Source organism: Elaeis guineensis, chromosome 1, assembly GCF_000442705.2.
Source record: "Elaeis guineensis isolate ETL-2024a chromosome 1, EG11, whole genome shotgun sequence".
In the NCBI taxonomy this organism is placed as follows: domain Eukaryota; kingdom Viridiplantae; phylum Streptophyta; class Magnoliopsida; order Arecales; family Arecaceae; genus Elaeis; species Elaeis guineensis.
Window position 1 is genome coordinate 151,883,754 of NC_025993.2, and position 14,705 is coordinate 151,898,458.

General features: G+C 37.1%; 1 protein-coding gene across 1 annotated transcript; it reads right to left on the reverse strand.

Moving 5' to 3' along the window:
• Positions 1–538: 538 nt before the first annotated feature.
• Positions 539–11,790, reverse strand: LOC105033447 (probable E3 ubiquitin-protein ligase HIP1). The gene is given in 8 exon segments (XM_010908268.3): positions 539–852; positions 1,151–1,294; positions 1,372–1,470; positions 2,826–2,848; positions 2,851–2,875; positions 6,321–7,396; positions 7,399–8,221; positions 11,564–11,790. Coding segments are annotated over 7 exon segments (2,211 nt in total). The 5' UTR covers positions 8,111–8,221; positions 11,564–11,790; the 3' UTR covers positions 539–720.
• Between the last annotated feature and the right edge of the window lie 2,915 nt (positions 11,791–14,705).

The window sequence follows — 14,705 nt, forward strand, 5'->3', positions numbered from 1 at the left end:
ATTAAAAAGATATAAATAATCTCAAGTACGTCTCATGAAAAGGTGTGATAAAGAAACTGCATGAGGGCATCCCGATTTAAACGCATCTATAGAAATTGCTTATCTATCCTCATCAAACCCAGTAACTATAAGAACAACAGGCAGCTAGGTCAATAAAATTGCGTTGTTGGAGCATCCCTCAAACTGGATGGCAAGCGAGTACAAAACAATCCTGGTTCCATCTCTGGTTTTCAGATGGAGCTAGATTGGTTTCCACCAGAACCTAGGAACCCATTTGCACACCCACTCTGTAGAGACCTATCAGCCCATTGCAACCAGGTGAACGAATCCATCTTAATTAGTGCTGCTAACTTTGACAAAGCTCAGCATGGTGCTCCCCAAGTAGTCGGGTTGCTGAAGGATGCATGCATGGTTCGAAGAGGAACAGTCTCCATCATACAATGACTCCCATCTCCTACAACCCTGACTTCCAGTGTATATCGGCAGAACCAAGAATATTCATAAAATCTAATCATCTCCATCTCAGGCACATGAAATCTTCAGCTTTAAGGAATTGTCAATTTCAAGATATTGTAAAAATTGCAAGGCAAAAAGCACAGAGAATATACCATCCACCACTGTATTGATTTAGTAAAACAGAGTAGATAAAATCACTCATTTTTTGCTTGAAGCTCACCCTCACAAATTTGAAACGGGTGAGGCGCATGCCATCCATCTCTTTCAGGTCGCTAGAGCAGTTGTTTTACATATGGGACACAAGTTCTTTATCATCAGCCACCGTTTGATGCAGGCAGTGTGGAAGTCATGCCTGCAATCCAAAGTCCCCAGCTCTTCCCCTTCCCTATATTCTTCCTGCAATGCACAGGACAATTTATTACGGATGCTGGTGATGTATGCTAACATACAATGAGAACCCCTCATGAGACGTTCGTTGGACATTCAACACACTTCCACATGAATCTCATGCAAGTACCAGGAAGATGGAGATGAACAGAGGGCATTTTTTGAAAATTCTATCATCGGGGGTAAAGAAAACGGGAAAAAAAAAATGTAAATACTACAGCTGTTGCGCTTGATATGTGAGAAATCCTTGCATGCCACAGATCTAGTAAAAAGAAGCAGCAGCCTATGCCCTTTAGAAGTGGATTACCTGGCAAATGCAGCATGGTTCAACTTCCACTGATGAATCCAGTGCAGTGAATGTATATTTTCGCTGCTTTAGGCACTTTAAAATCATTTCCTCACTAAGTCCGGTGCTTACATTTCCTATCCGCTCTTCCAATGCCAATAATTCCTGTAGAAAAATGATGGTTCGGTTCGGAGGATCTTCAGTTGCAAAGACAATAGGTATCTGAAAAGGGATTGTATTACCTCATAAGACATATTATCTACATCAAGCCGCATGTCTCTGTGCCTGTCATGCAAATCACCACCCCCAAAGAACGCGGACTGGTCAAGGATAAAAATATCCTGGACAAATACCACCAATGAAGGTCAAATTCCATGGAATATAAGATTCTCTCCTTTTGGGGGGAAAAGTATTTGGAACCAGTTAGAAAAGCACTTTGATGATCAAAGATAAAAGGAATATTTTTGGAACCAGTCAGAAAGCACTCAACGATCAAAGTTCATAAATTATTGCTAGTCTGGCACAGCCTTGCGTTAGGATTTCTCTCTCATCGCATGAGCTTAAAATGAGTAACCAAGAAGGTAAGCTTTTCTTTCCTCGAGAAAGAAGACAGGCCTTTCTTTTTCACCACCAGACAGACCTTTCGTCTTTACCACCAAGTGCCCATTAAGGTTTCAAGGCAGGCGCTCTTTTGTCAAGAGATACCATGGCAGGAATTTGTTATCAAGTTAATGGGCTGACATTAGGCTGGGGACCAGTAATAAAACTATCTTAAATTTTGATGGATCATAACATGATGCTTAGAGGATGATAGGCCAATGGATATACATCAGATAAACATAGAAGGTTCATGATGAACTTCAAAAACAAGCTACTAATATGAAATAAGAAAATGCACATACACATTCCTCAACAAGTTACCAACATATATCAAGAAATATCAAGCAGAACGCAGTTTAGCTGCAAAAAGCACGAGAGGGGGGGGGGGGGTGGTGGGGGCGTGCAGAAAGAACACCTCCCCCCTCCCACAAACATCTGGGGTAGAAAATCATTTCAAACCTCACTCTCTCTCTCTGTGCACAAGCAGGCATGCTTGTTTTGTACGTGCGACAGTGAGATAGAGGATTCACATCAGGTCAACAGCCAGTCATAAAAACATGTCAATAATTATGCAATGGATCCAAATTCGACACATGTGAGTGAATAGAGTTGAGGGAGGCACTTATGTAGACGTCTGACAGCTGAGACAAACACATGAGGGTGGGTGTCAGGTGGTTCAGATCTCACATTAGTTTCAAAGGGGTTCAATGTACATCTCACATCAATGGGAAAGGGGTAAAATCAAGTGGCTGTGCCTGGAACAGCAGAGCCATGTGCAATCACTCCACATTAAATAAAACTGTAGGAGTTGAAAAAAATGCAAAGGATAAAGGATTTCGCTATTTAAATTGCTAGACTGCCAGGACATGCTCATCAGCCACAAACCAAACTAGTGGTCAGATTAGTCAAGCAGGCCACTTGGCACACAAGCCAAGCTGTAGGAGCAGGAACTAATGCTCATGGGTTATGGCATGCTCCAAATTCCCCCATCCTTTGGTGGCAGATACAACAAAAACAATAATATATGGACACCATACAACTGAATATATTATTTATGCACATAATAATGCTGATAACAAAAGAAAATAATACTGACCTCAAATCGTATTTTTCTGCCCGTCGGATGAGATCCAGCGCATTACGAATCTGTTGCAGAGAGAAAAATGTGATGAACACATGTCCAAACTAAAAGACAGATAACTTCAGACCAAGTGTTCTCGATAACAAAAGCAAGCTAGGTAATTTAGGAAGCACCCAGAAAATGTAATATGATACCTGGTATAAAATTTGGATTTATTAGTTTGATGCAGAACTAAGTCAAATGATCTTCCTATGATGATCAATAGCAATAATACACCTCCCTATTTCTGATGAACAAATGCATATAAAATAACAGAAGTCTAGAAAAAGAAAACCATTCACAACTTGAGCTTGACACATGAAAAATGCTAAAATTTGAATAGCTGTTTTGGATATCCATTTTGACAATTATCAAGATTTTGTAACAGGGGGGAAATAATCAAAACATCAATGAGCATGATTAAGAAAAGTAATTAAACTTACAAGCTTGACACTAACTGGAAATCCTTAGTGACAAACATGAATATTTTGTAACACACGGAAAATATCTATGAGCATGATTAAGAAAAAAGAATTAAACTTGCAAGCTCAACACTAACCCAGAACTCTAGCAAATGATCACGGGAATATTTCTCCTTCATGAGGCAACCTTGGTTGAACAAGTTTCTATATTATCCAGCTTTTAAAATGAGGACCTAACAATTTTACTCTCTTGTTCTAAACCTACTGCATGTCATCTTCAGAAGAAGAGGAAAAAGGAAATGCAAGTACAGAGCACCTAACTAAAGGCCAAATTGTTAATTTAGATACTACAATATTTTAATCCACACTCCAAGCTACAACATTGGTACAGTTTGACTTTCTATGTCATAACTTTAATTTGATGTACACCTTAAACTTACAAGGGTAATTTAATGACTGCTCAGGAACCACTTTGCATCCCTTAGTCATCATTTGGTTTTATCAATGAGGCCTGCTTCAGGTTATATTGTGAGTGAAATGTTTTTGTCATCCATCTAGCAACGGCTCAAATAAATAAATGACTGATTCTATCTATTTCGGTAAAAAAATGATTAATAATCATGTGATAGCTGTCATGAAATTTTTTTGGGTCTGGTACTGCATAGTACTGCAGAAAATAAATGATGAAACTCGATAATGTTACAAAAGGTAGCCTTTAATGTTTCACGTATAAGATTACTTTTTCATGCAAATATCCTTCCCACCAATCCATTTTACCAAAAAGATCATGTAGACATCAGAGCTTCCAACATGGTTCAAAGTTGCACCTGAAGTGTTTTCAGATTCATGTTTGTCAATCTCATAGTTATGTTTGGAATCTGTTATGCATATCACAGACTTGCTTTTCCAAAACAACCGGCCATTTCAGCCAAAGCTTAGTGGTTGAGTCCTTTCAGAAAGAGACTACCATGGTCTATAAACAAATTGAAGGCTCTCTCCTCTTCAAATTTCACTCTTCTTTTGCCATAAACATGCATAACAACATTATTCTTGATAATATGCCCGTTACTTTTGCTCAGGAATCCATTGAGAAGATGTATTTAATTCTTTGTGGTATTTTGGTGCAAAAAGAAGAGATTCTTCCAATTACAAATCAAATTGGCTGAATAATACCTTTATTTAAATTTATCCTTACATGTCTACACATAATTTCATTAAGATCACAAATATGGGAATACAACATGATCATAATTAATATAAAAAGAAAAATCAGAACCTATAAAATTTCTTAAGAACTTAAATATAGCGCATGTAAGAACACAAGGCCATAAAATGTTGCATCAGAAGACATCTTATTGTCTGGATTTATATGCAAAACTAATTCTATTGGCTTCAAAAATATTTTATCAGAATATAATACTATCAAATTAATAAAAAAAATTTTGCATTGCTTGCAAGCATATATCAAAGATTGTATCATTTGGGCACAAAAAATAGTTTTTTGAGTAATCAGGTATACTTTAGTTCAAGGTGTTAGTCCAAGAGAATATGATTCCCAAGTCAAAATATGTGAAATCCCTTGTAGGCCTTCTAATCTGATGAATACAGAATGCCATGAAGCATTAGGTGCTCCAATTTTTTGTTAAAAAAGAATAATATGTAGGGGTGTCAGGGTAGGGGAGGAATTTTGGTCTTTGAATATGGGGAGCAAACTAAGAAGATTACTTAGTCAATGAGGAACTGCCTGAGAACAGTTTTAGTTGGCTGAGCAGATAATTGGTCAGGTGTGCTCACAGTACACTAGTGCATGATAACCATTCGTGCAAGTACTAGCAGTGCCAGTGAAGTAATGATGAAATGATGATGTGATGCGATCAAAAGATATAGGTGAGATGGAGATGGAGTTAAGGGTGGGGATGACACAAGGATAGGGATGACGATGATCATGATGATGTTAGAGCGGTAGTCATCATGGTAATAAAAATCACATCTCTTCACCTGAACTTGGCTTTAGGAAAGACCACCAGAGGATACTTATGATGGCCATCCAGATCATCTTAGGGGCAGTAGCATGGTAATCTTATACATAGGCATGTTTATGGGATGGTTAACTATTTATCTGAAAGAAATTATCAGCAGCCAACAAACAAATTTACCTGTGGAAATATGAACCATCTTCCTCCCAGCCATGCACATCTAGTATCTAATATAATTATGTTATTCTCCATCTCTATGACATAATATATGGCATACTTAATATAATTCCACTATATCCATAGGCTTACAAAGGAAACACGCTATTCATCAGCCACAACATGCACCAAGCAGTTGTTTTTGACAAGTTAAATTGATCTTATAAAACAAAGTGACAGAATGTATATGGGCAATTCCAAATAGCTTTATATTTGGAAATGGCAGATGAAATGACGAAGCACTTCTAGAATTGGTGACACTCTCACGCATGTCAAACTTAAGGGAAATTTCTTAAGAGGCTTGGAGTATAGGCCCACAAAGATATCATATCAAAATGAGGCGTGTACTGAAATGTTATAGAAGCATATATGAGTACATCTGAATAGACTAGAAAACAAGCCAAAAATTCTGAGATTGCTGGAAGCTTGACATCTCCACTGATTTTAAAATCTATCCAGTGTTAAGCCAGAAAATTTCAGCACACCAGCATAACGCTAGTGAAGATATTATATGAAATTTGTTTGAACTACATTAAGCACATTATCCTGGTCGGTACTCTCAGTTAACATGCAATTGCATATGAATCTATTATGATATACTTACAGATAAATTCATGAACAGAAACAGTAGTAAGTAGCAAAAATACTCCAGACATAAACCCCATGCTTTTATTATTGCACTGGTCCTTATCACTCTGTAAGTAAATATGATTATTAGCCAATCAGCTTTCCTAGGCTGACTGTTAAATGTCAAAGTTCATATTATACCACAAAAAGCATTATTCTTAAAAAGGAAAAATAAATTAAACAAAAACCTCATAAATACCCTTATGAAGATGAACGAATCGAAACCATACCTCTGATATCATCCTGCTTCTTCCCTCTCTTGCAGCTACCAGAGTGCGCATTGACAGGGGATTGCTTGGAACACCATCACTCTGCCAGTCCATCAAAACTGCTGACCTCATGTGTGGTTGCTGATGGCCACGGAAGCCAGCTCCGGATTGGCGGCCACCAATCTCTTGTGACATAGAGGAACGGCCATGACGTGGAGGCAAATTGAAGCTCTGACCTCTAGATTCAGAGCCACCTGAAGGAAGGAGGGATCCACGGACAATTTCTGATAAACTTCGATGATGCTGTCTTGGAGGATTTTGATGAGACGTCCAATTTGGTCCTAATGATTGACGAGTCCCTGCACCTGAGCCAGAAAGTGATGAAGGCACTGCATTTCCAGGTATGCTTGTGCTTCCATTTGTTAAACTCCAGCCTGCCGGATCTCGCACCAAATGTCTGGTATTAGATGGGGGAACAATCACTGGAGGCTCTGAAATATCATTTCTTGGCACACTCCTTGAGCTTGACTCTTCAACAGCTGATCGCTCACCTGCAATGACTTGAGAACTTGAAGAACTACCGATCCTTGGATTGGCAGTTCCATTCCATGGAAAAGGGTGCACATTTGAAGACAAACCAGGAAAAACTGGTGCCTGAGGTTGACCATGTGGACTTGCACCAGTAACTCCCAGCCTAGAATCCACTTGCTGATTTAAAGGGTTAAGTAAAGAAGATGGTTGATGGACAGACCAATGATTAGGATGCCTGATAATACTCCCTTGAAGCCATGGATTATGCAGAGGCATATTAACTTGATGCGAAGAGTGTATTCTCATTCGAGTATTCCTCTGAAAGCTTTCTGTGTTTCCTTCTGAAATATTGAAGGGATGGTGATGATGAGCCACTGCTCTTGTAATGGCATCAATCCTTGGGTTCAGTTGTTCTTCAGGAGGAACTGAACCTGTTAGATGACTAGATGAGCTAGATCCATTTAAACTAGTAATATCACCATGATGAACAGAAAAAGAGCCCAACAAAGTATTCTCACTTTCATTAAAGCAACTTGAACTTCCACTTGTTGAAGACTGCCCAGAATCCCTTCAATGTTCTTTCTCTTGCACGATAAGCGTCGACCATCCAATACGCCTCCTTGTCTTACTCCATTATCATCTGACAAAAATTCAACACCCCTAGAAGAATTTCCAAAATTATCTGAAGAACTACCTGATGGAAAGACATATTGATGCTGCAAGAAGCCTGAACTATGAGGATGAGGATACATCACAGGCTCTGTGTTCTGGCTGCTTATACCAGCATGTGCTACATTGTAGTCTGAATTGTGAGAAAATCCATTAGTATTGGAAATTTGTGAAATTGACCGATCATTGTCCACCTGATTGCTATTAAGACTTATATTCACATTTTCCAAAGAAAGCAAGTTGGTTGCTTCAGACCGACTTTCTTCTATCCTTGGTCCACCTCCTCTATTAACTGTCAGAGAAGATGCCCATCCCTGTTCGGCTTCTGTTTCATCATAGCTGACCTGGTTGAGGATGTGCCCACTAGAGCCAGGTCCACCTCTACTCCAAGAACCTAAGCTAGCACTTTCTTGACCAGCCGTATTTCCATATAATGTATTTGTATCACTAGGTGACACTAGATGTCCCGGTAAGTTCTGGGCTTCTACTGGATTAAGAAGCAAATTATTCCAGTATATTTGCTGATCTCTGCCTGAGTTACTTGAATTCGATTCATGGTCAAATTCAAATGTCTCAGAGAAGGACTCTAGGGTACTCCTTTGCCCTTGCATCAGCACTAGTATGTTCACCTCTTAAGAACTTTGAAAGAAGTATTAAAATGTACTTCAATACAAACAGTTAGTCATATGGAGCATCAGCTTTATGGATTCAACAAGAGCAACCTGCACAAGGAGAATACGTTAAGGACACTAAAATTAATAAAGAAGCAGATTTTCTGCCAGTGACCTCTTTATTTCGAAAACTTACAGAAATGCAGAAAACATCACTAACTCATGATCTTGCAATACACTTTGTAAAATGAAAATGCAACATACAAATTAAAAGCTAGGAATTGCCAAAATCATTAATTTAAATGGATGACATGCTTTCCTAATTAATTGACTAAACATAGGTTCTATACTGGCACCTTCCAAGTAAGAACCCAGAAATTAAAAAGGTACAAAGGAAAGATATTTGCTCAGAAACTTGGAAGTATTTTGTATCAAATCATGCCAACAATATGAAATTGCTTTCCCAACAAAGGAAACTTCAAGCAATGTTTCTCCCATCATCACTCTCCAGTATGCAAATAAGAGATCTACTAGATCGAAAGTAACATGGTGTAACCGGGACACTTTGCTCTGTTTTTAAAGGAAAAACCTCCAATTTTATTCTGGATTTTCTTTTGTACTCTTGCTTTGAAAAGATATCCAGCATACGCAGTTCATAAGACTCAACAACCATATAAATAATTTCATAATTTATGAAAGAAGTAGCATCATCTACCTGCTATCTAGAAATTTTAAGATACTTTATTGACCACTAAAGCAAGACGTAAGAGTTAATAGTTAGATATTCTAGTTTAAAATTGTTTGCCCTTAATGTAGTAAAGAATATAACAGCTCAAAACAGAAGCCATATATCAGGTCATAATATGAAGCCAGCAAATATCAATGTATAAACAATCATCAACAGGTCATTATCAACGTATAAGGCTGGTTCATTTGGAAATTCCAAGCATCTTTGTCATCAGTGTCAATATAAATGGGCAGGCACGAGCTAATATATTTGACACACCGATTGGTGATGAAATTGAAAATTTGACATAACCATTATGCCTCTTTACATAAAAGGTCATCTTAAAGGTTATGTCTATGGTTGGGTTACAATAGAGAAGTGTTCTTTGTATTATCCACCTGAAGATACAAAATCTTAAAAGAATTTTCTCAAGGACAATTAGGGGTCATATATTTTTGTATATCAAATAAGGATTCAGGTCCCAACGGGACGTTCCGCGGGACATCGGGATGGGGTATCATCCCATGTGTCAGGACAGGGCATTCCGCTAGCATCCTAGCATCCCGTTGGGATGCCTTAGGATCTCTGTCCCAAGTGTTAGGATGGGGAGGGAGGTGGCGCATCCCATTCCATGAAAAAATCGGGACAGCTCATCCCGTGGGATTTAAAACCTTGATATCAAAAGTGCGGCATATAATGCGGCTAATATTACCTGAGCATGATTCATGGCTCATGAGATATAAGGAGACACTCTCCAAATTCTATTAAGATAACAAAAGGTTAATGATAATATGAGTCAATAAGAAGCTCTTCTTCCTCCTCGTTGTGCAAGACCTGTCTATTTAATTAGGTCAGAAGGAGGTAGCTTCCTCCGTTATTTGCACCACTAAATAGACACTACATAAGATTGAGTTTTCAATCCTACTATGAGGTAGTAAGATGAATGAAAGATCTTCCACAGGTTTTCCTATGTCTAGAATACCCCTCTCGCTATAACCAAATTTTAAGGCATTCATGTATGTGTTTCCTTCAAATTTCATGATATGATTCATAAAGATTTTTCATATATACAACCGACACCTATGAATACAAACAGATGGAGACCTAAGGATTACCTATGCAAACATACAATAGCTAGTTATCATTTCCCATTAAATTATTTTTTCTCAATGCAAAACTTGCAACTCAATGCTAAATTGATGGGTCATCATATAATCTTTAGCAAACAGGCCATAATGTACCGTCTTGCCTACTGCTTTTGGGTAAGATGTGACTTCATTGAGATATTAAGTTGATAAATATTCTCATATGACATTCCACAAAGTAGACCTATGCATTTTTCAACAATTTTTATAAGAACAAATGAAGAAGACCATATATTTCGGGGCATTATGGAAACATTTTTAGATCTAGTTATGTAAAATTCAACAAAATATCAACTTTCTGAGATACAAGCCCTTCAAAATATAGTTATAATAATAAAATCATCCACTTAGAGGAAATATACTTTTTTATATTCATCTAATTCTATGGTTACTTGATGCATATCTAATACAAGATGCTCTACTTGTACTCAGCCTACCTTAAACCAGAGGATCTTTTTACTAGGAATGATAGCCTTGTCTTATAAAAAATTTATTCAAATGAACCTAAACTGCTGATAGTTGTCACTGTATTGAGAAAATTAATAATTTGAATGTTTCTATTTACATGTTTTAGCAATACTCAAGCCTATCATAAGACATCTGAATGTCTACTGCAACATGTGTGACATGCATAAGCTCCCATTTCATTTCCCTGGGCATCAGCACTTCCACAGGGATCATGTTGCTTTCTAGGTTGTGTCAATCATTTCCTCCCAATTGCTGTCCAGATCTTCTTTTTTATTTGGTAGACAACAGTCTGGAATCTATAGAAATCTTATCAAAGACTATTACTTATGGTCATATATCAATCGTTTAGACTATTAAGCATTCTAGCTGTTCTACTTGACTTGGTTACTATATTCATCATTCCTAGCTCTCAAATTCGGGCTACATCAACCGCAATGCGTGATGTAAAGGTGAAACTAGAAAAGAGAAACTAAAAATCGTGTCCCTCGGTTCTACAGAGGCAATTCAACAAGCAACAAAGTGCTACAGCCGTATAGTCAAAAATCAAAAGCAGAAGAGCAATCGGAAATAGCAGAAGAGCAATCGGAAATAGTAGAAAGAAATACCTGTTGTGTCTAGATGATAAAAAATAAGTTACTCAAAACCTAGCCAAAAGATACAAACAAGGAACACCAAACTAATAGAAACAAAAGATGAAAACTTTTGTGGCAAAAGAGCGATGCAAAACATGTGAACGCCTCCTCCGTTGGCTACCGTTTCATCTTTTCAAGCCCACAGTAATCAACATACCAAGGCAAGCAGGACCTCAAACAACACCAAAACAGAAAAAATAAAAAATAAAAAACAAAAAATAAAAATAAAAATAAAAAACCATGATCTGATCTCCAGACGCCAGCCAAAATTTACAACAACCAAGACCCAGATTCTTGAAATTTGATGAGAAAAGGGGAAATCTTAGCAATCGGAGAACAATCATCATCCACCGAGCTTCTAAAACATACAAAGATCGATTTTTTTTCTTAAAAAAAGCGAAAAGACTCGATAAACAAAAAAAGAAACTCTAAAAAACCACAAGCGGCTAGATTTCAGACGATCAGATTCATCAGAGCTTACCACGGAACCGCAAATCGATCGAGAAACCGGCAAGATCGAAGAGAAAGAAGATTCCTTTGTCCCTCTTTCTATATTATATATAAATAACTCGATGGTCGTTCCTTCGCTTCCCCAATTAGAAATAGAACAAGGAAAAGGCCTGGACTTCCTCGAAGGTTCGGAGAAAGGAAAGGAGGGGAGGGTGGGCGACGAAACAGGGGAAGGGAAGGGTGTTTGGAATAGAAAGAGGGGAGGAGGAGACCGACAAGAGGTGAGACGAGAGATGGGGAATTTGAGGATTTTTTTTTTTTTTTTTTTCCCTCTGATGTTTTGGTGCCCTGCTAATTTCTGGAGCCTGCTAATTTCTGGAGTTCAAATTTATAGACAAGTAATGATGACTATAATGCATGCAAAGGAGTCACTTGCCATGCACATTGCGCACCTCAACTCTTACACCTCATCTTGGCTTTCCACTCCTAAATTTAATACATGGCATTATTAGAGTTTTTCAATTTTTGATATTACCACATTATTTTATTTAAAATTAATTATTGCTGCCAAAAAATTTAATTGGTGTGCCTACAAAATTGCAACTTGCCTCATGTTAATTCTTTATATTTTTTAAAAAGTATCCTATATGACCTCAACTTTGAAGTGGGTAATAATTGGTGGAGATAGGTTCAAGCCTCAGGGCATTCAAGTAATTCTATTGTTAAAAAAGACTGAAGCACATTGATCTAAATCTTAATATAAAAATAAATCGAAACCCCAAAATACTCCTCATACTTAGCAATCACTGCTCTTTCTTTCCTAAAAACCTCTAACTGAGGAAGGAAAAAAATAAAACACACTTCTGTATGACCTTTGGCTTACTTGTAGAGTATCAATTGGACTTAAGGGTGTGCGGGAGCAATTTTGACCAAGTGTGTGAAAATTGAGATACTAATAAAAGCCACATGTTGGATTGGAAAATAGAGAAAGATTTAGCTTACCAATCTATTTGGATTTGCTTGGAGTTGCTCATACAGATGGTTGGATTTTCAAAGATAGGTAGAAAGATAACAAGAAGTGAGAGAAGAAAAAGAAAGAAGGATCAGCCACCTAACTATATATTTTTAGATACCTTCCCCCTTCTTACCAAAAAACAAGAAGGAAATATCTTCCCACTGTTATAAAATTCTTTGAAAATTTGTGTAACCACACTTCTTATGCTTTTTTTCTATAATCAGGAAGGAGGATATACAAATACTGGTTTTTGGTGGATTATACTTATATTTTTTTTCTTTTATCAAGAAATTTTAGATTTTATGATATTTGTGGTTCTTTTTAGCTCCACTTGGTGCTTCAATAGGCCAATTCATGGGCCCAATCTAGTCAAGTCTCCTAAACAGTTTTGGATTTGTCTTACCCATTTCTAGTTTATTGACAAAAAATTATACTCCACATCAGCATCAGATACAGTGCATCATACCAATCAGATTTATCATTTCTGTGAGTCCCATCATCATGCGTCTCTTCCTTCCTTATTTTATCTTGATTATTGCTGTGATCACTGCTGATATGGCGCACCTAGTGGAGCATAAAATTTCTTCCTATCGACACCTTATGCTTCATCAAATCACAGATAGCTCTTCACAAATTATCAATAATGTTTTCTTCGTATATTTGGACAGAGAATATCTTCCGAGGGCTGGCGGTGCTGGAAATTTGAAATGAAAAAAATAAGGCAGAAGCCACCACGCCCTCGGTCAAACAATGGGGAGACCAGTCTAAACAGGCCATATGTTCACATCACAAATCAGTAAACCCTTCTTTTGTTTATAATTGTCTTGATCTACGTTACCGGGTCATCTTTGTCCCCTTTGCTGCCTAATCAATCTTACTGGCATCCATATCCGCGTGCCTCCTCTACTTGTGCCTTGAAATTCCACCACTGATGCTTCTAAACAATCAAAAAATGCAAAATACAGAATACGTATTACAAGATTCAAATCGAAAACATCGAACAAAAATCAGAGATGTTCTTCGATAAAATGAGGGTGCCTGTGAGAATGTGTATGCATGTATCTAATCCCACACCGGCTATATGTTGAATAGATCCTAAATACTAGTTTAAAATCAAGGCACAATAACATTTTTTTGACTAGATTTTTTTTTGAAGAGAAATCCTAAATTATTACAAATGGTATCAAAGTAGTTCTTGCTCATGGTCTATAACTTTATATCGACTAGGAGATATTGCAGCACATATCTATTTGGGTTGACTATAGACTAATCATGATTTATAATCGAGTTTGAATAAATATGTACTCTTAGCTCAGTGAGGATGTCATAACTTAAATGAGAGAAAAAAATTAGAATCCATATGGATATGTATTTGGTCCTATATCAACTATATATTAGATGGATCTTAGATACTTATATAGGATTCAAGAACCCAAATAACCATTTCTTACTAATCTTTTTTTTTAGGTGAGATCCTAGATTATTATAAGTTAAGCTAGATCCCAATTGGCTATTATCAATGTAATATGTTTACATTATATTATCATTACTAATAAGTTGGTACCATTATAGCTAAGATTGCAACTGATTTAATTGATGGATACACTTTTGTTTTCTAGTGCTTATGCTGTATATAATGTTGTGAAGTCATTTAGAACTTTATCTATGTATTGAAGAAATACAGCAAGCCAATGTTACGAGTTCACAAATTTTGTAAATTATATCACTCTAATCTTAGTATGTTAAAGTGGATACCACAACATTGCCTTTTTGAAAAAGAATAACTTTTTAGAGACTTTTATTTCGCAAAAGTAATCCTTACCCTCCAATTAGTCCCACCATGCGTTTCATCGCCAACATTAGCCCGACCCCAACCTGGACCTTCTCCACGTTTGGAGTTTGGACTGTGCATCAATGGACCACAGGAATCAATGCTTTCTCATGTTAATAAATTGCCTACCTTGTTTCCTTCTTAATAAACAACATTATTAGTGTGAAAGAACGTTTTCTCACTTGTCTCTTTGATGGATGAAAAGTAAGCCAGCATTCCACTTTAGAATGTTAACATTAGGTATGACCTACTAAGTATTAAAGCATGTCGAGAAATCTTTTTCACTGTATATGATACATCAACGGATATCTTTGTCAACAAGAATCC